Source organism: Phoxinus phoxinus, assembly GCF_949152265.1.
Source record: "Phoxinus phoxinus genome assembly, chromosome: 9".
In the NCBI taxonomy this organism is placed as follows: domain Eukaryota; kingdom Metazoa; phylum Chordata; class Actinopteri; order Cypriniformes; family Leuciscidae; genus Phoxinus; species Phoxinus phoxinus.
In genome coordinates this window covers 16,563,479-16,588,813 of record NC_136884.1, presented here as the reverse complement: position 1 = coordinate 16,588,813, position 25,335 = coordinate 16,563,479, and the positions used below count along the sequence as shown (strand labels likewise).

General features: G+C 37.8%; 1 protein-coding gene across 2 annotated transcripts in view; it reads right to left on the bottom strand.

The window, feature by feature from the left end:
• Nucleotides 1-14,226, bottom strand: part of iqsec3a (IQ motif and Sec7 domain ArfGEF 3a) — a 131,392-nt gene extending 117,166 nt beyond the window's left edge. For both annotated transcript variants that reach the window (XM_079622411.1, XM_079622412.1), the window contains exon 1: nucleotides 13,603-14,226. In XM_079622411.1, coding sequence (XP_079478537.1) covers nucleotides 13,603-14,138 — 536 coding nt within the window. In that variant the 5' untranslated portion in view covers nucleotides 14,139-14,226. The remainder of the gene's footprint in view (nucleotides 1-13,602) is intronic.
• Nucleotides 14,227-25,335: the final 11,109 nt, after the last annotated feature.

Genomic DNA, 25,335 nt, shown 5'->3' with positions numbered 1-25,335 from the left:
TAAGCTGATCGGGTGATGGGAATGTTGCGCCAGGACCCAAAAAGATGTTGATCCATGCACATGTCCTACTTGGCGAAATAACACTAAGCCCTACGCACTACATTCACAAAAGACCAGAACACCCACATAGACTGAGACCAGCCACATGCAATATCGACACAAGGCAAATTATGATGTTATGGTTGTGGATGCGTGGGTTTCTTATTGATGCCACTGGTTCACCCTTCTGTCAAGCATGCGGGATGCACACAGCTCATTACGTTTGTCTGTTGCTTCTATTTCTATCGCTAACAGCTGTGAGACTACAGAATCCAGGCTGATTATGAGCATTCGGCCTTTTCTGGTGCAAAACAACAACAACAACTTTCAGCCAAAGAGAGGTTGGAGTTGGAACATTGTGGTAACAAGATAAATGCTAATGAAAATTGTTATGTTGACAAAGGTTTTTTTTTTTTTTTTTTTTTTGGATTAACCCGTACTAAGTTGAATAATGCCACCAACAATGTTTAAGAAAAAGAAAAATGTAGAAAGAATTGATTCAGATAATCGAATCATAAAATAATGGATATTGATCACAGTCTCAAGGTTATTTTCAACGTTTCATTTGAACAAATGAATTAATTTTCAAGATACAGCTACACTTCCTGTTTAACGACATTGTCAAGTTGATAAGTTAGATTTAAATGATTTGTTTTATCTAAAAACAATTCATAACTTTTTCACCATCATGATCTCAGGGTTACACCTGCCACAAATTTGGAGAAGGTTTGATGAACGCTGTTGTAGGACAGGTCTGAAAAAGCATGTTTTCAGTAACAACAACAACAACAACGAAAAATCTAGAAAAGTTTAGAAACTAGAAGTTGGCAAAATTCAAAATGATGGTATAATGTAGGAATTTAAAGGGAGTATTAAATAGGAATTTAAAACGAACCGCTAATTAAAACAAAAGGAATCAGAAAACAATGGGGAAATATTTTGCTTCAACGCTACACAGTTCAAAAGTAATAAGCTAAATCATATGAGAACTTTGACCTATAGATAGCACTAGGGCTTCAAATAAAGAGCCCAAAAATACCATAAAATAAGTTGAGCCTCTCCCCCATGAGTGTGTCAAATTATATAACTAACAGATTCAGTAGGCACCTTTATGTAATAATTTATCATTCTCAGAACTGTGCTAATTTCTTTGAATGCCTGCATATAGCAAACTATTTGTGCTTCTACAGCAAGGACAGGATCACACATGCACCATTGCAGTTTAAGTCCTGAGTCATCGCCACATGAACTGATGATGTAACAAAAAAAGAGTTCCGTAGGTCAGTGCGCTGAGAGCGATTAGCACTGCACAACTGCACTGCAGCACTGACCACATGTGCATGCAGTCCACAGCTGCAGATGCTCTCAGAGATCAGAGATGTTTCGCTTTTAGGAAGAAACTCATTTCCATTCTCATAAGATAGGAGAGGAGTTAATGTTAAGAAAGTAAATTTAGCTTAAACACAACAAAACCATTCACATTTTTTGACGGCATTCTTATTGCGATTAAGTCGGTCTGGTTAACTTGCGCCATGTTCATACTACACGATATCAGCCTGATTTTGGCAGCCCGTCGTTCATTTCAACTCGATGACAACCAACGTCACGACAGAAAAACTAGCATTTATTTTTTCCTCTGTGACTCGAAACAATAGGAGCGTACACAGCTTTCAAACATGGCTAAACGAGAAAAGATGATGGTATTGGTGCTGCTAGGTGGAAATATGCAATGGAGGAAAGGTTCGTGGAGCTATGACAACAATACTCATTCCTTTATGATGTTTAATGGAGTGAATACCACAACCACAGACAGTAAATGCTGGGGAATGATAGCAGAGGCTGTGTGTAAGTACTGGAATTAGCATTAAGCTAACATGCTACTTGGGTAGTTTGTTTACGTTCTTGTTTCTGGAAGTCAGTCACTAGTTCCACCTTCTCTATGACATCACACACTTCGAGAAAGATGGAAAATCACGAGTTCACACTTACAAATAATCAGATAGAGTAAAAGAGTATGCGTATACAGACGTATACAGGAGGGATTCTGAAAACTGTTGAGGAACATAGGTGAGTCGCCTACGTATATGAATATAGGCCTCCACTCGTGCTGATTGGATAGATCATTTGAATGTGTTCCTCCCAATCTTGTTATTAAAACATCATGTGAAGATTGTCAACTGTAACTGTAGTCTGACATGTTTCTTGTCCACTACATGACAAGAATTTAGGAGTCAAAATCGCATAATCTGAGACTATTGTAACAGACAAAAATACAGTGTAGTCTGAATCCATCGTTATGCAGTAAATACCTATTTTTTATTTATATATATATATTTTTTTTACTTTGACCTTTCAGATGATAATAAAGCATATGGCATACCAAATCAGACATTTGGACAAAACAACTATCATTTTTTACTAATTAGCCATTCCACAAGTGAAAAGCTGCTGCCAACTTCCTGGTGCCCATGCTGGGAAATGATTACGCTGTCAACATGCCGGCATAGCAGTGATTATGGAGAGCTCTCAGATCTCCATAAAACATTTGCTAAATGCAAATATATTTCATCTTCTTTCACTGGAGCATTTTTTGAAAAGGAATATTAATTTCCATGAAACATAGATAATCGTCTGTGTGTCGGTAAAGAATGAGCTAAAAATCCATCCTTGGATCCAACATACTAGATCTTCTAACATATATCAATATTTATCAATGTGTAGGGGAGCCACAGACGAATTTTAGGTGGGGTGCACAGTATGTATTACACACTCCATCTAAATCCATGAAGTTTGTCAGTGGTGGTGTTACTGTCAGTATTCTACCGGTACGTTTACACGACAACGATATGCTTAAAACGGATTTGATTTTTTGATTTTTCTCGTACAGACAACAGCATTGTCAAAACGATCCCCATTCACACGGATCCGCGGAAACGACTAAAAACGCTGTTTTCTGCTGGCGATGAAACACTATAGACTGAACACGTAATACGCATGCATGACGTCATCGTATACAGAGATGTTGTGTACATGGAGACCATTTCCAAAAACTCCAAAAATTTTGAAACCCGTTGTTGTGGGGGAAATTTTTTTTGATTGACTTTCAGTAGATTCTGCAAAGGAACGTCAAATGGTTTTGACATTTGTAGAGGGATAAGAGAGGGGGGACTTCTCTGAAATGTATGTAGCCTATGTTTAAATATACCTGAGAAAGCAGGAGGGAGACACTCCAGAAAACAGACGGGCAAGGACCTCGGACCTCCGAGATCAGAGGTCATCTAGGTTGGGGGGGTTAGCCAGCGATAAATCTAAACTAGCAATATGGGTCCTTTGTCTGTGGAAAACTACTGGGAGGAAACTCTGTACTGAAAGGGCCTTGGAGAATAGTATAAAGATCTCCCCGTTCTGTTTTCAAGGGTGTCACTCTCTTGCACAGCGTAACTTCTGTGTATTAGACTGGACCTATTCTTGTAGGAATAAATACTTCTCTTTTTACAATTTGATTCTGAGTGTCTCTTATGCAGTGATGTTGTTTAATGAGAATTTTTGCCACTACACCGTTTTCAAAAGTTTGCGTTTTCAGGCACCCAAAACGCTGTTGTCGTGTAAATGAACGGCCAAAACGCATACAAATTGTTACGTTTTTAGTTGAAAGCGGTGTCTTTTAAACAGCCCCTTATTGTCAGTGGTGTTGCTAGCAATGGCATAACTGTCAATCTGTCAGTGGCGATGCTTTCAGTGGCGTTACTTTAATATTGTTAGTGGCAATCCTGTCAGTGGCATTGCTGTCAGTAGCATTCCAGTCAATTGCGTTTCTATAAATGGCATTGTTCTCAGTGACGTGGCTGTCAGTAACATTGGTGACAGTGGTTTAGCTGTCAGAGGTATTGCTGTTTCTCATTTAGCTTTAATGTAAGACCACTGACAACAGAGAGTAACAGCCAATAGTTAATTCTATCAAAATTACTAGTATTGCTAGTGGGATTATTTGAATCCCAAATGGAAATAGCACACAATCTAACATGATCCTTCTTATTTGTGAGTAAAAAAAAGTGTGATCACAATGTACAAACATTTGGCCGCACTGCCTATAGAATTCGGCTGCTGCGCGACCTTTCCCAATCGCCATCTCTCTCTCCCTCTCTCTATCCACTGGGTGCAGCAGAGAGCGCTGCGAACGTTTGAAAGTCACCTTTGCACAGTCACCTTTTCACACCCTTCCCCCCACATTCCCGTGTCTGCGCACGTACGGCCCTGACTAATGATGTGCGAGTCTTTTTCTGATGCAGCCGATGCTGACTGCACAGACACAGAAAAAAAGGGAAAAGAAAAATGAAGCAATCTAAAAGCACTCAATAGAAAAATGTGATATTCATGATTTGGGTTTCTGCCATGCAAAAAGCCAGAGCCAGTCACCCTGTCATAACCACACAGACGTGCCCAGCATCCACACTGAGAAAATTCTAGCGCCAGCGCTATAGGGTTTAGAATCGAGAATTGATTCTTATTCAGAACGAGTTCCATTTGGAGGTAAAAATACTGAAACCGAATGATTTTCATGACGTTTGGTTCTTGAGCGTCTGCGTTTTTTTCCGCTGGTGTGGACACAACAATGTACTAAAACACTCAGTCTTTTCTACACCACTGCTGAATCTACGTTCATCACCGCGGCAAAAGAAATCATTCAAGAAATCAAACAAACCATTCAATATGAATCACAAATTTGCTCACTCACTGAATTAACATGTGACACAGTGAACCTCAAGTCTTATTACTAACCATATGTGACTCAAACATGGTACGTCGTACATGGTATAATATAGTTCGGATTAATAATCTGGTGCTTCCTCAAAAGAACTTAAAGAATCGTTACTGGAAATGTTAAGTTGAATCTGAATCACTCAGCTACATATTTCCATTTCCTTACACACTGCTATCCTGTAGCTCCTCAGCTGCAGAGAAATATGGAGAGAAACGAGGAGCCACGTAGGAGCCAAGGAGCAGACAGGGAGTTTGTGTACGCCAGGCAGAATATGTGAGTGTTTGTGTTCATGTTTGCAGTAGATGTCAATGTGCTCATGAGTGTATGTCAGATCACTTGGGTGAACACCTGTGTTTTCTAATTGAAGTGCTGCCTCAGGTGCGGCCCACAACATCGCCAACTCTCACCTCAGAGCCAGAGGGACGCCCGAAAGCAACCTGTCCCTCAAGAGCCCGCTCCACACACACACACACACACACACACACACACACACACACACACACACACACACACACACACACACACACACACACACACACATATTAAAATGGTAATTACAATGGGAAGCAGTGACAGAAATTGAGGGTAAAGTCATAAATTGCTACTGTCAAGTAGGTTGAACTTTACAAATTTACAAAAGTATATCTACAAAATGCAATAGCCCAAGTCTATTTTCACATAGACTGTCTAGAACTGGGCAAGGTGATCTTTTACCACAAAAAAATAAGTATATTATTATTTTGGTAAAAAGAAAGTTAAGTAAAAAAATGTGGATTATTAAGGTGTTTTGCATTGCCAAATTATTTATATTATATCATATCATACAAAAAAAATTAATAAAGGATGTAAATAAAATATGGTAACACTTTAGTTTATGGTCCAATACTCACTAATAACTAGTTGCTAGTTATACTGCTAATAAGCATGAATATTACTAGGATATTATTAGCTGTTTATTAGTACTTATAAAGCACATATTAATGCCTTATTAATTTCTGAAATACCATGCTTCATACCATACCAATTCTACATCCCTTAATCTTACTCAATACCTAAACATAACAACTACCATACTGTCTATTAATAAGCAGTAATTAGGAGTGTATTGAGACAAAATTTGTAGTTAATAGTTGCTAATTTTGTTACACGGCTCCTTAGAATCCTTGATTCTGATTGGTCAGACACTACATTACTAGGTTTGTTATTCCCCGTTAACAACCGTTGTCAATTGCAACGCTGAATAGCATACCGTCCATCCAGTTATATGAATCAATTTAATTGAAAATGAAATCCTTGAAAGCCTGGTTAAAAGGTTAAAAGCCGAGGTATGACTGTACTTTATCCCTTAAATGTCTACAGTAGTTTGAACTTGTTCAGTGTCCTGTCTAAAAGCCACTTGCAACTGTTTTCTTCGCAGAAGCTTTACGTTTAGTGAGCTGATAAAATATGCTAACAAAATTCTATATTTTGAGTCCAGATATTTCCTGATCACTCTGTCTTGGTTTATTCTGCGATAACAACCCGCTGGATGTTCATTATCCCTTACTTAAAGCTGCAGTCCGTCGTTTTTCCTCTTTGTCGCCATCTCTGTTCGAAATCTGCAATTGCAGTTATTCGCGGAATTATTAACTGTGCGTGGGTAGTAAATCGGCATGAAACAGCGCGGATGAACACAATGTATTGAGGAGAACCTGTCGCTGCCGCGTCGCTGTGGATACTGTACTGTCATCAGCAATCTCAGAGTATACTTTTTGAAAGTGTCAACATTAGAATTTTCATCGAAAAATGTCATCTGAACAAGTAAGTAACATTCACTTTTGTTCTGACCAAATTCGGGGGGTGGGGGGAAGCATTGCAGTAGGCTATAGCATGCTGATTAAATCTAACGATTGCTTATATCACGTCAAAACGTGAAAAATATATTTTTTCTGAAGTCCGAAGTCTTTGGGTTTTACAACTGGTGAATCTCCAGTTGTCACTGGTGATTGTCGCTTTAAACTTTCGGGATCCGCCATACCAAGTGCTAAGCTAAATCTCCACCATCATCCACACACGCTATAATAGCCGACTATAGCCGAGACTCCTTCTCTATGTGTACAGAAGTGACGTAATGACGCAAAGACATGCTCGAAATTCCCGCGGAAATCCACCAGTACCACTAGAATTAAAATAATTATTACAAGCTTACCGTTTTGAATCGAGGTAAGGCAAGCAGATCGTTTTGAACACTGTCTGGTTACGTTTTTTTTCAAAAATGTATTTTTTGATATTTTTAAACCCAAAAAAGTGCCGGACTGCAGCTTTAACAGATTGAACTTTTGATTTTAATAATGTCATTATTTAAATTTCATTGTTAGCTCATGTTAACTAATGTAAACAAATGGAACCGTATTGTAAAGTGTTACCAATATTTGTTTAAAAACATTGACTGTTCATATGGACGATGAAGGTTTGATCCCGACCCATATGTTCTTATTCAATTCTTTCTTCCCAATGATTTTGCATTCCATTCTTTGCTATACTGGATGTGCCATCATTGCCAAATGAAATGAGTCCCATAAAATCTAATTACCACACCAATTATTGAATTAAGCAAAATTACTACAAACTTTCATCTCCTGGCTCTCATGCCCTTATATATTTTCATCACATTATTCACATTTCAAGTAGAAACCTTTCCTTGCATGTGTTCTGACTGAGCAGCACAACCAAATTAGATGAACAACTTGTCCTTCTTTGAGACTAAATGAAAAGTGGAGTTGTGATCCTGTGTCCCAGGCAGAAAGCGAAGACCTGTCTAAAGTTGATTCAAATGCAGCTTTCAGTGCTTGTATCCTCTGATGCCACTCGTAAAGAGACGAGAACAAACTTTGAGGACATCTTTAAATATTCAGTGAGGAAATGACTGTGCTTTTTTTTTTTTTTTTTTGCTTTTTTTTTTTTTACCTGCATAAACTTTCAAGGGAAGAGTGTAATTTCTGCACCACTTGTGACACCAAACAAAATGGCGAAAATAATGACTATAAGTATAAGATCGTAAGTATAATGATGAATGTTTTTTTCCATACAAAGAAAGTGTCTATCGTTCTGATAACCCTTGTGAAACAGAAGTGCACTTAACTGTATTTAATGTGCACTTTTAGTGTACTTAAATCTTAAAAGTATATTTTTTAATATACTTTCATGGCTAAGTTTCTTAACTTTTGAAAAGTGCACTGTCATATTTAAAAGTACATTTAAATCATTGTTTTAATGATATTTTATCACACTTTAAAGAACATCTATTTTGACTATTATTTTTTGACACGTGTAAAATGCTACATTATAATCTTAGCTATAGTGTGATATTAATTGTAGTTAATATATTTTATATATATATATATATATATATATATATATATATATATATATATATATATATATATATATATATATATATTAAATGTACTAAATTGCAACTACTGTGTATGTGTGATTACAAAAAATATTTCAATACATGACACAAGTTTCAATAGAAATGACATTGAAGTGTATTTCAGTTTACTGTAAATACTTGTCAGTACATTCAGCAGTACAATAGAATTATGAAATAACATATGAAGATGTACGTTGGTCCTACTGATAAAAAAAAAACACTCTAGTTCAGCTAATTGCATTTAATATCAATTTAAAACTATAGGCTAATACATATTACCGTATTTGAAATAAAATGACGGTAATATGCAAGTAAGTGTCTGAAATCATTTTCATTATGTTAACACTCAAGTATATTCTTTTTCAGTATATTATTTCCTTAAAAGGTACTCTTTAAAATGCCAAAGTGTGATCTTTTTTACAAGGACAACATCTTTTCTATTCCGCAGAAGGAAGAAAGTCATGTGGGCTTGGAACAACAATCTCACATCACCAGTTTAATAACAGGCAATTACAGTGTCTTCTCTCGTTGCATAGCAATAAGTAGATGCATAAATGATAAATGTGTGATGCTTATTTAGGACAACAGATGTTTCAATAAAATGCGTTATAGCCACAGAAGTTGTCGTTTTAGAACGGTTACTGATTTTAGATTCAATTTCATGGTATTCAATGGCAAAAAAAAATCGTAGCTGCACATTCTTAGCATTCCAATCATTCTGTGTTTCTGGATATTTCAGCGAGCACAGATGCCAAATACAACAGATGGCGTTCAAACCTCAGTGTGTGTGTGCTTCGAGGTCTGTGACATCAACTGAGAAATATATAAAGCCGCTGAGCTGAAAATATTGGCCTACAGATATGTAGGCCTCGAATAGTTTATTTTTTTCGACAATTAGCATATGCATTATTCAAATTAAGTATTCATCTAATCCAAGTCCTCTATAAACGCCTCTATTACCGTACCGCACAACCGTATAAAAAGGTGCTGTGGCCAAGAGATGTAAAAGAACATATGGATGGTAGTTTTTATGTATTCAGAAATATCACATCTTTCTGAAGTAAGCCATCTGTCATTTACTGTGTAGTGCATGAAAATCACATCTGCCCAGCAGTTACGCCAGACTCTCACTGAGATCTTAAACTGTTTTGGCCTTCAATAGGTCTAACTTGTCATGGAAGAGCAGTGATGCCAAAGATGATGGTCGAAATTGAGAACTAGTTTGGCCATCGCATTAAAAGTTATTTCATTTCAACGTTGGATGCCAAAATGCAAGTAAGTCTTGACAAGCATCCGGTTTCTTGAAGATTTTTTCATCAATATGTTTCAATAACATGTTTCGATAAAAAGTTTTATCGAATTAAAAAGATTAATTCCTAAATTCGTGAACTAACTATATATTGCGTGTCATAAAAAGGTCAAATTATCTGATTTTAAGAGACTTGTTGACCTTGACAGTTTTGTAAATATAATAATTAACTTAAAGATTCATTTCAAACATGTATTTTTTATTTATTTATTATCATAATATCAACAATTCCATGTACCGGTAATAGTACATTCCAATAGTTCAAATGTAAAATGAAGATGTTTATTTAAACAGGTTGTGCAAAATTCAATTCCCTGGAAACCAACATTCTGGTGACTTATTTATTTAATCCTTCCATTTTAACCTTCGAGTGTGATTTATGACTGCCATTAATCTTAGCCTCCACATTAATTCCACAGCACGCAGGTTCATCTGACCTGTGCCCTTTCAGATCCCAGCTGTGGTGACTCACTGTGTCATCTGCTATATGCAAATATGTTCCATATCCTTCTTAAGTGGAAGGTTTTAAGGAGATAAAGCCTCAAATCAGAGATAGAGCCTAACTCAAATAAACTCAAATGTGTCAGTCAGAGCGCAAACCATAATGCAATGCAAGTATGTTGCATTCCCAGTGGTTCTGAAGGAGCCAAATAGAAGCCATTTAAGCTTTATTAAGTGTTTAAACTCTTTTATTGCAACTGCATTCTCCACTCATAGATAATCTGCTCCCGTAAACATAATCTGTGTGAAAAGATATTTTTGGAATTCTGTCATGACAACTCTCAGGGCCCTATTTTAACGATCTGAAAGGCAAGTGTTAAAGCGCAAAGCGGAAGTAACTTTGTGGGCGGATCCCGGCGCTGTTGCTATTTTCTCGGCGGGATAAATGCCTCTTGCCCCCGGCGAAAATCTAAACAGGGTTGGTCTGAAGTAGCTTCATTATTCACAGGTGTGGTTTGGGCGTAACGTGAAATAAACCAATCAGAGCGTCCTCTCACATTCCCTTTAAGAGCAGACGCGCTTGTTCCAACGCGGAATGCTATTATAACGGCGGATTTGCCAGCGCACGCCAGGAGCGGTTCACAGCCGAGGAGACCGACGTTCTCGTCAGGGCCGTAAAACACAGAGAAGTGACATTGGGGATGATGGGAGAAACTCACTCAAAGTAGCTTCGGTTAAACAGGCGTAGGCCTATAATTTGGGTAAATGTGTAGCCTAATCTAGATTTTAGATTTTTTTCACATCTTCATGGACACAACAATGATTTCCCTCATGTGTTAATACTTTTCCTTGTAATAATGTATGATTTGCAAAAATGAAAACTGCTGCGTCTGTTTAGATTAGAGAATCAGTGTATGCGAGATTAACATGCTACATTATGGCCAAGCACACGCCCTTAAAATAGCATATGACTAACGCGCAACGCGCCACTGTCTTTAGACTGTTTTTTTCCTGGTCAGTGGCGGAATTGCTTTCTAAAACTGGAAAATAGCACCAGGGAACTTTTGCGCCGGAACACGCCTCCTCTTTGCGCTGAACCGCCCCCGCGAGCGCAAGTTTATTCCCTAATTTACCGACGTGCGTCTGTGGAGGGAAAAGTCCGCTGTGCGCGGGTGCAAAATAGGAATGATACATGCGTCGGTGTACAAAGTCAATTGCGCTGGGTGCAAGATAGGGCCCTCAGAGTGTTTGGCATGGTAATGGATTTTACAATGTTGATATGTTTGGTCTTGGCAGAATAGATCTGCTACGCTGCTGAACCGAATTAGCAGATCATACAGGTGGAGCTGGGGAAGGTGGAGGGTTTCTGAAAGTGCGCTTAACTGCTAAGGCAAATGCTAACCACGTATTTGAAGGCCACCGATACAGCAGAAACCAATCAGCTTTGCCCTATAGAGAATGATGTGATTGCAAGCAGATCGAGACCTATCAGCTAGAGTTTCATGACAGATTTTTTTCCAATGAGCCTTTTGAATGGAAGTGAAGGGGACGATTTAAAAAAAGGGAAGCTTATTTTATAAAAGCTCTTATGTCGCGTACTATACGAAGCCCCTCACTTGACATGCGGAGAAAAATATATCATGGTAATGAATTAAGAATTTGTTCCCATTCTATGAACTAATTTGAAACAAAGCTTTTTCCTCGTTTTGATTTAACTAAAACATGGGAATGAATTAGTACAACGTGGCCACGGTGTAGTAAGTCGAGGGAACACTTTTTTTCGTGCACACGATTACTTAGAATGAGGGAACGAGTTAAGAAAACGCGCTGACGTGTTAGTAAGCCATGGGAATTAATTGTTAATTCATGACCACGATATACTTTTAATTTTTCGCATGTCATGTGCGGCGCTCCGTAGAACGTCATTATTTTTAATAACGTCATTATTCGTTTTTAGGTTTTAGTATTATGTTTTCAAGGCAACAAAGTTGGATATAACTTCACACAGTAAAACGAGCAAGTCATTTTGTTGCATGTTGCAATGCATTTTGTTTACATCTTGTGGCTATATTAAAACAGTTTATAGACTGGTCTCATTCAACAAGTGCCACACAGTAAGCCAGATTTTTTTTAAGAAAAGGAGCAACAAGTTAAAATTTATTATTGTGCCAATAAACATTATGCCACAACAAGCGCTGTCAGCTTATAAAACTTAATTAAACTTAAACTCGTAATATCCCTTTACTGTAATATCTTCTCAACTGATTTGGTTCAATAACGTTCTACAGTATTTACATTCGTCCTAGATTTTATCTTAATCAGGTTGCGCGTTAATACCTAAAGACAATTATTTTACTGTCTCATTTTCAGATTGAAAGTGTCATCAGTCCAGTTACACCACAACACCACAGCAGGATAGAGCCGGATATTATTTGTTCAGCAGATTTCATAGAAAGAGCCCTAAAATAAGCCTTTGATATTAAAGAGGATTTGCTGAGGCAATCAGCATGAGTTGGTTTTCTGTGAGCTGCGTTGACGACAGCCAGTCAGTGTATTAAAAGATCCAGAAAATCTATATAGAGTACTCTCACGTCCAGTTGTTTGTCAGCGTATCATTAATATTCATCATTCTGCAGAAGCTTGTGTATAAAGCAATCCAAAAAAAAAAAAATCTTTGTAATTTCTAAGTCTTTGTTCTAGGGTACATTAAAGTGTCCGTCTGTGTAATTGCACATGAACACTGAATAATAATGAGCATAATACTTAATATGGGATTATTTTGTATAAAGGTTTGCAATGACATATTGACACATACACATCCCCACCCAAAAAAATTCCCCTCCTATAGGAAATCACAGGTATGTTTTGGATAGAAGTTTTAAAATGTTGTCCTACAGGAACATATAATCCTGTTGGTGATCATAATTGTCATATTAGTTGTAAAAATTCTAGGTTTTTCCTTGCGTTATGTTGAAACTTGTTCCGTTGGATTCATATTCCTTCACTTCGGTAACATTTCCAAACTCTACAAATGTTTTGTCAGTCAGGCCTATAGCTGATGCTAAGCTTCATATGGTAATATCTAAATATATTGATTATTGAATAATTATGAATGAATCAACCTGAGGTTACATTAACAAAAAGACAGTAAAAATAGCTCCTTAACAATTGCATGTTGTGACATTTTTTTATTTTTTTTTATTAAAGTCTGCATAATGCTTTATAAAGGTATATGATCTCATTCTTAATACTATAGTGCATAACTCTTTAAATAATAACTTAATGTTTACAGTTTTTATTTTCTAATATTTTAAGCCTTTTGAGCTGCATTTGATGTTTGAAAGGTGCTATAAAATTAAATTTAATTAAATTTAATTCATATTATTTATTATCATTTTCTAGCATCCTTGAATCTGCGGTTATAATAGTTATAGGGCTAATATTAATTACACTTAATCTTTATAGCCTATAGCCTACAGGCTACCTTTAAAAGGGATGTCGTTTCATTCCGTTTTTTTTTTTTTTTGGCGTAGACACTGTAATGTACCAATTTCTGAAAGCATACAAATGCCGCATGATCACAGTGTAATAGAGTGTGTGATGAACTGTGCGTTTCTCGGTGTGATTTTTACTCACTCCGGTTTCCTGGCGAGTCCAACGGACCGGCAGAGTGTCGAAGGTGTCTGCGGAACCAGAGATTTGCAGGACGGGCTTCTCTTCTCGTCCTCCGCGGACTCGGGGCTGGACTGGGTCGCTTTGAGAGTCGGTGGGGATGTAGGTACGAGCTGCAGATGCTGCGGATAATGGATGGGAGCTACCGGAGGATGCTGCGGTTGTTTGGACGGATGCTGCTGTTGCGGCTGCGGTTGTTGCGGTTGCGGTTGCTGCGGCTGGGCTTGACCGTGAGTCGCCGAATGCTGGTGCGGGTGAGCGGCCGGCTGAGGGCTGCTGGTCCGCGGGGGTGGGTGGTGGTGGTGGTGCGGATGATGGTGGTGGTATTGATGCGGATCTCTCAGCTGACGATTCTCGCCGATCAGATCCTCAACCTTCCTCTCCAGCTCGTCGATCCGCTGCCGCTGGGTTTGAATGAGACTCTGCTGGTTTTGTACGATAGTGGTCAGTTCTTTGAGGTAAAGCACGGCTTTCATTGGGTTATCCAGCAAGCTCTCCATTACTGTAATCTCAGAGCTTCAAGCCTGCCAGATCAGGATGGAGCTGGAGTCTTCTGGATGAAGAGAATGTGCTGTGGAGAGAAGCTCTAAGGATGCGAGTGATGATGGTCCTGAAGCAGGAGAGATTGGGGGAGGAGCTACGGGGGATGATGAGGTCAACGCTGTGGCCAATCACAGACATGCGTATTTGCATGCAGTGCACATTTTCCAATAGTGACATCAATTTAAAGGCGCACTAAGAAAGTTTTTCCACATTAAAAGTTGTATACCTGGCCAGTGCATCTTCATGTCCCCATTACCTTAATATACCCTTGTGAAAAAGAAGTAACATACTTTTTAAAGACTTGGAAATAATATAAAATGATATACTTAAAGTATTATATACTCACCCTCATGTTGTTCCAACCCTGTATGAGTTACATTCTTCCATTGAACACAAAAGAAGACATTTTGAAGAATGTTGGTAACCAGACAGCTGATGGTGGTCACTGACTTCCATAGTATTTGGAATATTAGTATTTTTATAGAATAGGAGCATTGCAAAAATGACATGATTACATAATTTCCCTACAATTTGATTGGTTCTTCATATGTGAAACCCTTCTGTTACAGGTAGAAGCAAACTTAGATCTCCTGAGATCTCAAATCATTAAAAAAAGTTCAGTCATGAGACTATAGACTGTTATATTTTTTATATTGTCTAGCCAGAATCTGAGAAATTTCCACATGGTTTCAACACAATCTTCAGAGTACATTTTGTTCAAGTGGTAGAATTTTAAGCCAAAAGGAGAAGGTTAGATGTTAGAATTATGATTAGTTTGATATACAGTTTACTATTTAATTCATTAAAAAATCCATCACACTACTTTTAAGAACAGCCTGTTCTCACCCAAATGCGTCTCTATAGCACGCAGTGTGTTTATCGTGCAATTTATACGCGAAAATGAGTTTTTACGTGGATATGATACGCAGTTTTGCGCGTGCATATGATACGCACTTAATTTCGTGATATACACACGCACCCCACACCACTAATCCTACCCAAGCGTATAATACACACGCACCCTACCCCACCCTAAACCCAACCATGTGCTATCCATGCGTATACTATGCACGTAAAAACTCATTTTCGCGTATATATTACACGATAAACACACTGCGTGCTATATAGACGCATTTGGTGAGATCGGGTTGTTTAAGAAACATAGTCTTGAAAGTGTACTATATTTAAAGGGAATTTTCACCCAAAAAATTTAAATTCTGGAACCCCTGTTCTCACCCTCAAGTTGTACAGAAAAAATAAATAATAATAAAAATATGGAAGTCAATGGGGCCCATAAACCAATTTTTTTTTTTTTTTTTTTTTTTTTTTTTTGCTGACATTCTTTAACATATCTTTCTTTTGTGTTCTTCTTTTGTGTTTTTTGGGTGAACTATCCCTTTAAGTGGTCATTAATGTATGAAAGATGTTATTCTTTTTTTTCCTTCTATTTATTAATTGGGGTCCTTGGATTTAGACTTGGGTGGACTTTTATTAAAAATGTACATGGTATCGGATAGTAAGTAACAACATAAAATGAATATGACATGACATTAAGAAATGTCTCCCACTTATTAAGGATTTGGACTCAGCTCGGACTCAACCAGGTGGGCTCGGACCCAACACAATGTTTATTTTCCCTCTCCTTGTTAACAGCTTATGAGTCAGGCAGTCTGCTACATTTCTGTTTTCTTCCAGAACTGAGTCACTGACTCTACCAGCTGCTGTTTGATAATAAGGTCCAGCATTATGAGCCATCAGTGTAAATGACATTGCACACATTATTACTGCAACATATGCCCTTATATCACATGCCTCTGAATACAACCTTCTGATTGGCCAATTGCAGCATTGAGTGGTTGATTATTTTTATAATGAGTGCTAGATGTTTCATCATCAGTGCTATTCACTTGATGTCTCTTATTACACATACTGTATTCAGTCTTTTTCTTCTCATATCAACACAAGAAGAGTTACAGTAAAAGTTAGCTGTATTGCAATTTAAAAATGTTGCTACTCCCAACAGAAAGTATTTATTTTAATATTATAGATGGCTTGCAGCTCAATGAAAACATCAGTCAGAAGAACATCAAATAAGAGAAACAAAAAGGTGGACGAGAGAGCTTAATATTGAGGAGCACATTACATTTGAGCTAAATAGGGTAACTTTTCGATATAAGTAGCACATTAATTATAATATATAAAAGTAATATTCTTATTGCTTACATCTTGTCACCATTCATGGTCATTAAAAAAATCAAGGTGATACGTTATTTTTTTAAAGTCTTTACCTATTTCCTTATTTGTACAATTTCTACATTAAACACATTGAACACACTTGCAAGGAAATGTTTATATTATGATAGCTATGTAATTGATAAGCACTGTAAAAAATTAGGTCAAGTGAGGTTTTGAAGAAATCAAAGTGAGTCTGTTTTTTTTTTTTTTTGCTGCATTAGTTTAAAAACTGTTAAGACCCACCACCATTATTAAACTCTAACTTTAAACGTATATTTTGGGACACGTTAATGTAGAAATCAAAGGCTTTACTTAACCAGCAAGGTTGTATCATGCTGTCAGCATGTACGGGATGGAAAACTAGGGGTTTTGGGCTGACATATATTTTTATGACACCAAAAAATTAAGATTATTAGGACCATGTTGCATGTTGGACAAAGAAATACTATAAGTAATTACAATTTTCCCACATTTTACAAATTCTCTTCAAACTCAACTATTCAGCCCTGTTATAGTTATTGTAGGATTTTTTTTTAATTAGACATAGGCCTATGTTCTGTATTTTATAAGAAATAGAAGTAAGTATAGCATTTAGTCCCGACCAGAGGTCGCTTTAAACAAAAATGTTTCGTCATTGACATAATTTTTTTAGCAGGGATGAAAAATCTGAAAGCCGTCTGTAATTTTGACAGATAGCTACACTGATGATGATAGACTACTAATTTTTAACTGTAATTCTCACTCCTGTCCACTTGGTGGAGAGTGCGCTCTTGCTGACTATCAAGTTAATGGTCAACGAAGGGCTTTTCTGAGTTAGGTTACATTGTTTACATGCGGTTTTATTGCCGTCTTTCTGTGGTTGAAACACTGATTGAGTGATTACATGAGAGACATGATGCGGATTTCGGTAAGTTGGACTGTATCAACATATTTCCTGATGTTCATTCATGTTCGTTCTGTAGCGTAGTAAAGATGAAGGAATTAATCGCGTTCACTTGAACTGAGTCGCTACTGTGATCTCGCGCGCCACATTAAAGAGCGCCAAAACGGATTATTGTTTGAATTTTATGATAAAAATGGACATAATTCTAAAGCTGAGACTTTGTTTCAAATCAAAAATAACAAAGCACAAATTTATTGCGATTTATTGGACAAACATTCATGATGAAACCTGAAAAGTGATCTAAAGTCTCTGTTCAACTTTCTCTTCATAAATAAAATAAATGCATTAATCTAGCCTATAGGCTACATGCTTGTTCTGTAAATTCGTGAATAAAATCTGAACAAAAAAATAGAGCCTTGGGCTATATGGCTTATTATCATTAAATTATGAAAATTAAAATGACATAATAATAGATTATTTATGAGGAATTTTATAAATTCTAACCAATTCTAAAAGCCTTCAAATAATAGACATATGGTCCCGACCTAGCTTTAGCCTTTAGCTATGTAGCTACTAGCTTGATTTAGGCTATTTTTTCAACCCTGTTACCAAATCTGACATATTTTAATGTTCTAATGTTTGATATTGATGTTCATTTAATGTCCCAAATTTGGGTAACATGATTTGATAAAAACTGCAAACTACAAGGACACTAAAGGGGGTCGCACACCGGACGAGAAGCTCAGCGCAGCGTCGAGTCTAGGACAACTCGAGGTATTGCACACCGGACGCGCCCTTTCTCAGTTTATGGCCAGCAATATTGTTATGTTTAAGGACATTATGGAATTAAGATAATGTCTGTACTATGTTATGATTGTACTGTACAATTAAATACAATCAATGCTAAGTCTGCAGTCTGAACACTTTACCTCAGAGCGCCCGTTAACTGAATGAATTTGAGAATATCACCTGAAAATCCGATAACATCTACAATTTTCATTCAAGCAGCTGATTTATGTGAATGAATGTAAAACTAAATGTATATTGCAGCACAGAGTGAAGTCTGTATACATTAATGACGATTTGAGACAAATAAATGTAAATTTAATATACAATTATGTAAATGGCGCTTTGTGGCGCGGCAGGATTTTGAACACGGTCCTGAGCCGTTGCTGGGCACCGCGGACAGACGCCAAATGGCGCCGCCGGTGTGTGTACACTCATAGAGAATAATGTGTTCGAATTTTAAAAACGTGGCGCGACCCGGTGCTGCGCTTCTCGTCCGGTGTGCGAACCCCTTAAAACAGCTCATAATATTTAGACTGATCTCCCGAAGTGAATAATCTACATTTTCTGAAGGTTAAGCTCTTCATTTTAGGCCCTGTTTGATAGCTTACCCAGGGTTGCCAACTCTCACGCATCTGGCGTGACACTCACGCTTTCAGCATCAATCTCACGCTCTCATGCACACGCAAGAAATGTCAAATGTAAGCAGATAATAAAATGGTGTGCCTTGTCACTACAGACTTAGCCTTGCCTAAATCTCGTGTGCCGAGAGTACAGACTTCAACTATAGTTGCAAACGTTGTCTGGCGTGCGTTATGTGGGCTAGCTAATTGCTCAATAAAAATAGGCTCATGGTACAAATTATGTTTTGGCAAATCGGGCAAGTGGCATTTTCCCCCAAATTATCAAAGGTTGCCCAGATTGTGTTGAGCCTGCCACACTCAAATGCGGATGCTGAGCGAACCTTTTCAGTTATTGGCCTAAACAAGACTGACATCAGCAACAGACTGTCACTTGATGGGTGATGGGAAGTTCAGATCATTTTACTGACTAGCTTGTTTGTTCATTAAAATTAACAAATCTTTTTTCGAGTCATTTCGTTCATTTAAGGGACTTTAAATGTTATACTTTTGACATGACACGCATATACCTACGCAGTCTTTATCATATTCTGAATACCTTCCAAGTCTTTTGTTTGTTTGTCACATGATTATTTAATCACCTCTATCTTAATTTTTCATAGTGCAATCAATAAATTAATTGTACATTTTGAAAAAGCGTTTCCATTCTATTATTTTTTTTTTTTTTTTTTTTGCATAAATCAGGGTTTATACGAAGTAAACAAGGACTGACATTTTTTAAATTAGGGTTATCAAAAAATTTATCTGCACGTGCGCACTAAAATTTTAAAGTCTCACTCCAGCCAAAGTCCCAAAGTTGGCAACCCTGTTCATTGAATGTGCCTTACACTCTTTTATGCGTCTTATGGAACGATACAAACACTTACGAATACCTTCTATTCCTCTTTTAATAGAACTCTTGGTTTTGTTTTTCATGTCAGATCTTTAGAAATAATGGCAAACACTGACTGACATCCAAGAGAGTTGAATCATAGATGCTCACTGACCTTGAAACCCAGCAAATGAAAGACTAGCCAGGCCTGTTTCATCATGTGATCACCGCTGCAGACTCATAAAGAGAAATTACATAGTTGTGTATCCAAAAGGCTATGATTTTTAAGGATATTGGGCCAAAAATGCTTTTTGCAGTGCCACTGGAGAATAGGGCATCTAACTAGACATGACAAATTCTATCTAAATTGAGTTGTGATTAAGTTATGTCCACTCTCAGGCAATGACCATTTAAAATACACTTTGGCTTCAGTCACTGATGTTGCTTAAAGAAACCACTATGAGCCAAAAGTAAACTAGTGAAAAGAATACTAATGATTTAGCACAGTGCTAATTTAGAGCACTTGATTAAATCGGGCTGCGAGTGGTTGGTAAATAAGATGCATTTTCATCAGAAATACTTTGTGCACATGTCTTATTAGCATGTTTGGTGCTTTTTAGTTTGTAGAATATGGAATATTTAGGCTAGATGATAAAAATGGAGCATAGATCTGTGCCGGGTAGCACTCCTTGCCGAATACTGCCACCCTACCGGTTCTGCTATACTATTTAATATTACAAACTTTGATTTAGACTTTATGTAGTAACAGAGCCCGTCTACAGAGAGCCTGGCCACTCCCTATTAAGTCCTATTGTACCAAATTTTGGTTGTAGTTCCACCAGAGTTCCACTGGGGGCGATCGCCCAAGTGCAAAATGAATGGGAGTCTATAGAGCTAGACGGCTAAATTTGTCTCTTTCAACCGATTGCCGTTGAGAAGCCTCAGATTTGATTGTAGGTTTTGCAAGTTTAACATGGGTTATAGGTCGAAAGTTGAATGAACGAGTACTTATGTCCTTTCGATTTCTTACTAGGGCTGGGCATCGTTCAAAATCTTTCGATCCGGTGCCAATTTCGATACCTCTGTTTCGATACCGGTTCCTAACGATACTTTTTTTCGATACCAATTTTATGAAATCCATTTTAACAAGATTACATAACATATTACCTCAGAAAAACGTTTATTTTTTATTTATTTATTTTTATTTTTTCAGTTTGACTCATGCTCCTTAGCCAGTGCACAAAGGAACAAAAAATGTTTTATAAAGCGCTCATGCTCACCAAAGCTGAATTTTTAAATAAAAAAATACAGTAAAACTTTAGTAATATTGTGAAATAGTATTACAATTTAAAATCGTATCTCTTATATTTTTCAAAATGTAATTTATTCCAAAATCATTACTTCAGTGTCACATGACCCTTCAGAAATATGAAAACAGTTTGCTGCTTAATATTTTGGAAACTATGACAATTTTTTTCATGATTCTTTGATGAATAAAAAATTCTAAAGAAAAGCATTTATTTAAAAACGAAATATTTTGTAACATTACACATGTTTTAATGTCACCTTTGATAACTTTAATGCATCCTTACTGAAAAAAAAAATTCTGACTAACCAACACATTTTTGAACGGCAGTGTACTTTCAGTAGGTTATTATTTATTGCAATATAAACACTGTCCGAGTGATCAACAAGGTATCTCTTCATTTACCAGTCGAAGACGGAGCAAATTTCTGCTCTTATGTTTACTCCGTGCACTGTCAAGGTCTTCATCATATTTGTCGTGGTACCGGTCTTTGCAGCAATTATTTTACCCTCAAATACTGCATCGCGCGCTGTTGGCATCGAGCCTGGACAAATGTACCCACACTTTTGATCGACTTTTCCACATCTTTAAGGTATTATGTGTGTGTGCTCGCATCTCATATGAATATGTGCGCGGAGAGTTTGTGTGTGTGTGCTCACGTCTCATATGAATATGTGCACGGAGAGTTTGTGTGTGTGTGTGTGTGTGCTCGCGTCTAGTATGCGTGTCGAGAGTTTGTGCGTGCGCGCGCGCGTCTCATATGAGTGTGCGCGGAGAGTTCCGCGCGTTTTGTGTGAATAGAGTTTGCATTTATGTGCGTCGTTGTGCATTTCATATGTATTTGTTTGAGCGCTGCCGTTGACGAGTTAACTCCTTAGGTATCGAAATCTGGAACCGAACAACATGTCATTTTTCGATACTCGATAGTATCGAGGCAATTCGGTCGGTACCTAAAAAGTATCGAGACTCGGTACCCAGCCCTATTTCTTACAGGTTGAGTTGTTGTTGCCCATAACATGCTAGCATTCTGCTAATGAACGCTGATTGGTCAGTGAAGGACTGATTACGACCAGAGATACCGCTTGATGGCATCGTGGCATCCGAAGCGGGAACAGAATGTCTTCTAGCAATAACTCTTCTAGCATGTGTATTTACCTGTGTCAGCTGTGTTGTGTGTTTACCTGTGTCAGCTGTGTTGTGTGTTTACCTGTGTCAGCTGTGTTGTGTGTTTACCTGTGTCAGCTGTGTTGTGTGTTTACCTGTGTCAGCTGTGTTGTGTGTTTACCTGTGTCAGCTGTGTTGTGTGTTTACCTGTGTCAGCTGTGTTGTGTATTTACCTGTGTCAGCTGTGTTGTGTGTTTACCTGTGTCAGCTGTGTTGTGTATTTCCCTGTGTCAGCTGTGTTGTGTGTTTACCTGTGTCAGCTGTGTTGTGTTTACACCTGTGTCAGCTGTGTTGTGTGTTTACCTGTGTCAGCTGTGTTGTGTGTTTACCTGTGTCAGCTGTGTTGTGTGTTTACCTGTGTCAGCTGTGTTGTGTGTTTACCTGTGTCAGCTGTGTTGTGTGTTTACCTGTGTCAGCTGTGTTGTGTATTTACCTGTGTCAGCTGTCTTGTGTATTTACCTGTGTCAGCTGTCTTGTGTATTTACCTGTGTGAGCTGTGTTGTGTATTTACCTGTGTCAGCTGTGTTGTGTGTTTACCTGTGTCAGCTGTGTTGTGTATTTCCCTGTGTCAGCTGTGTTGTGTGTTTACCTGTGTCAGCTGTGTTGTGTGTTTACCTGTGTCAGCTGTGTTGTGTGTTTACCTGTGTCAGCTGTGTTGTGTGTTTACCTGTGTCAGCTGTGTTGTGTGTTTACCTGTGTCAGCTGTGTTGTGTGTTTACCTGTGTCAGCTGTGTTGTGTGTTTACCTGTGTCAGCTGTGTTGTGTATTTACCTGTGTCAGCTGTCTTGTGTATTTACCTGTGTCAGCTGTGTTGTGTGTTTACCTGTGTCAGCTGTGTTGTGTATTTCCCTGTGTCAGCTGTGTTGTGTGTTTCCCTGTGTCAGCTGTGTTGTGTATTTACCTGTGTCAGCTGTCTTGTGTATTTACCTGTGTCAGCTGTGTTGTGTCAGCTGTGTTGTGTGTTTACCTGTGTCAGCTGTGTTGTGTGTTTACCTGTGTCAGCTGTGTTGTGTGTTTACCTGTGTCAGCTGTGTTGTGTGTTTACCTGTGTCAGCTGTGTTGTGTGTTTACCTGTGTCAGCTGTGTTGTGTGTTTACCTGTGTCAGCTGTGTTGTGTGTTTACCTGTGTCAGCTGTGTTGTGTGTTTCCCTGTGTCAGCTGTGTTGTGTGTTTCCCTGTGTCAGCTGTGTTGTGTGTTTACCTGTGTCAGCTGTGTTGTGTGTTTACCTGTGTCAGCTGTGTTGTGTGTTTACCTGTGTCAGCTGTGTTGTGTGTTTACCTGTGTCAGCTGTGTTGTGTGTTTCCCTGTGTCAGCTGTGTTGTGTGTTTACCTGTGTCAGCTGTGTTGTGTGTTTACCTGTGTCAGCTGTGTTGTGTGTTTACCTGTGTCAGCTGTGTTGTGTGTGTTTACCTGTGTCAGCTGTGTTGTGTGTTTCCCTGTGTCAGCTGTGTTGTGTGTTTACCTGTGTCAGCTGTGTTGTGTGTTTACCTGTGTCAGCTGTGTTGTGTGTTTACCTGTGTCAGCTGTGTTGTGTGTGTACCTGTGTCAGCTGTGTTGTGTGTTTACCTGTGTAAGCTGTGTTGTGTGTTTACCTGTGTCAGCTGTGTTGTGTGTGTTTACCTGTGTCAGCTGTGTTGTGTGTGTTTACCTGTGTCAGCTGTGTTGTGTGTTTACCTGTGTCAGCTGTGTTGTGTGTTTACCTGTGTCAGCTGTGTTGTGTGTTTACCTGTGTAAGCTGTGTTGTGTGTTTACCTGTGTCAGCTGTGTTGTGTGTGTTTACCTGTGTCAGCTGTGTTGTCGATGCCTCGAGAGAAAAGAAAGTGCAGAGCGCGAAAGCACCAAAGTGACTGAAGGATTGCCGTAAAGCATTATCTCTGGTCGTACGATGTGTATGACGTCATTGACATTTTAAAATACTTTTTTAGGCGAGACACGGCAGGCAAAAACATCGCTTTTTTTTCACTGGTCAATTTTGAGATTTTGGGATATTTGTCTTCAATAGCATGTCTTCTTTCAGACTTGTGGTGAAAAAAATTCCAAAATACACATTTAGGTCTTTATTTTACTACACTTTGTCTATTTGCAGCTGTAGATTTCTCTGAAATTCAACAAAAGTTGGCGTTCTAAATCAACGCGCTGCTCCGCGATCTCTCTCTGCTTCCTTTAATCTCACACACCGTTAGAAAGCGCTCTCTCTCCTTTACAATGCTGTCGGATTCAAATATGGTCATTTCCTTTTAATCAGCAACCAATCGTGAAAGTATAATGGGCATTTAACCCTAAAAGCGAAATCTCATTGGCTGATGTCAATTTCTGACAACCTGATTCGTTCAGATGCATCACGTGACGCGCTCTGACATTTAGATGTGTGTTTTTGACTGTTTTTCTGCTCAGTTAAAGGCCATAAATGCTGTGTTTATAAGTTTTGATGTGATTTAGGTGGTTTGTATTGTTGTTGCTAATGATTTGATAAGATATTGTGTCAGTAAATAGTTGTTTCCACTAAAAAGTATGATTTTTTACATTACAAATCTTTAAATGCCTTTTTCTCAAAATGAGTTTTTTGTCATTCTCCAGTGACACATCTCAGCCTATGTAGCACCTATGTACACCAAACTTTCCAGTTATCTACTTAGCAGTATTCTGAAGATATGTTCAGAGGGATTTGTTAATAAATAATTCCTAGCCTGATTTATGTGACATTTTAATAAAAAAAATATGTTTTTTTAAGGCTATGGACAGTATAGTATAATTGGACAGTATATGGACATATATATATATTTTTTTCTTTTCTTTTTTGTATGGTGTATGTCCTCTGTTGGGCCTAGAGCCTGTAATAAAGTTAATATATTTTGATTTCCTAGGTAATGAAAGCATATATCCTGAAATCCCTCTGAACATCTTCTTTCATCTTGTGTGTAATCAAAATGAAAAAAGAATTTTGAACCTGGCTTTATCATATGTTCAGATCTATCTACCGAAAATATATGCACAATTGTGCATATTTAATGAGAAAATTCCTAATTTGCATAATTAAACATACAAATTTCAAAAACTTGTAATACATTTTTTTTATGAACTTGTGTAAGTAATCAACTGAGGAAGTTTCATGGTGATATCTATTATTTTAAAATTGTACCCTATTCACCTGTAGTGTCTCGCCTTAAAGCAAATAAGTGACTCTAAAAAATCTAACACCCAGCAATGTGTAATTTCTTTGCATCTCCTTTCGAATGCAACATTCAAATTACTAGACAAAAAATTATATCCTGAGAAAAGTGGATTTTGAGGGGTATAGCTCCATAGACCTCCATTCATTCTGCACTC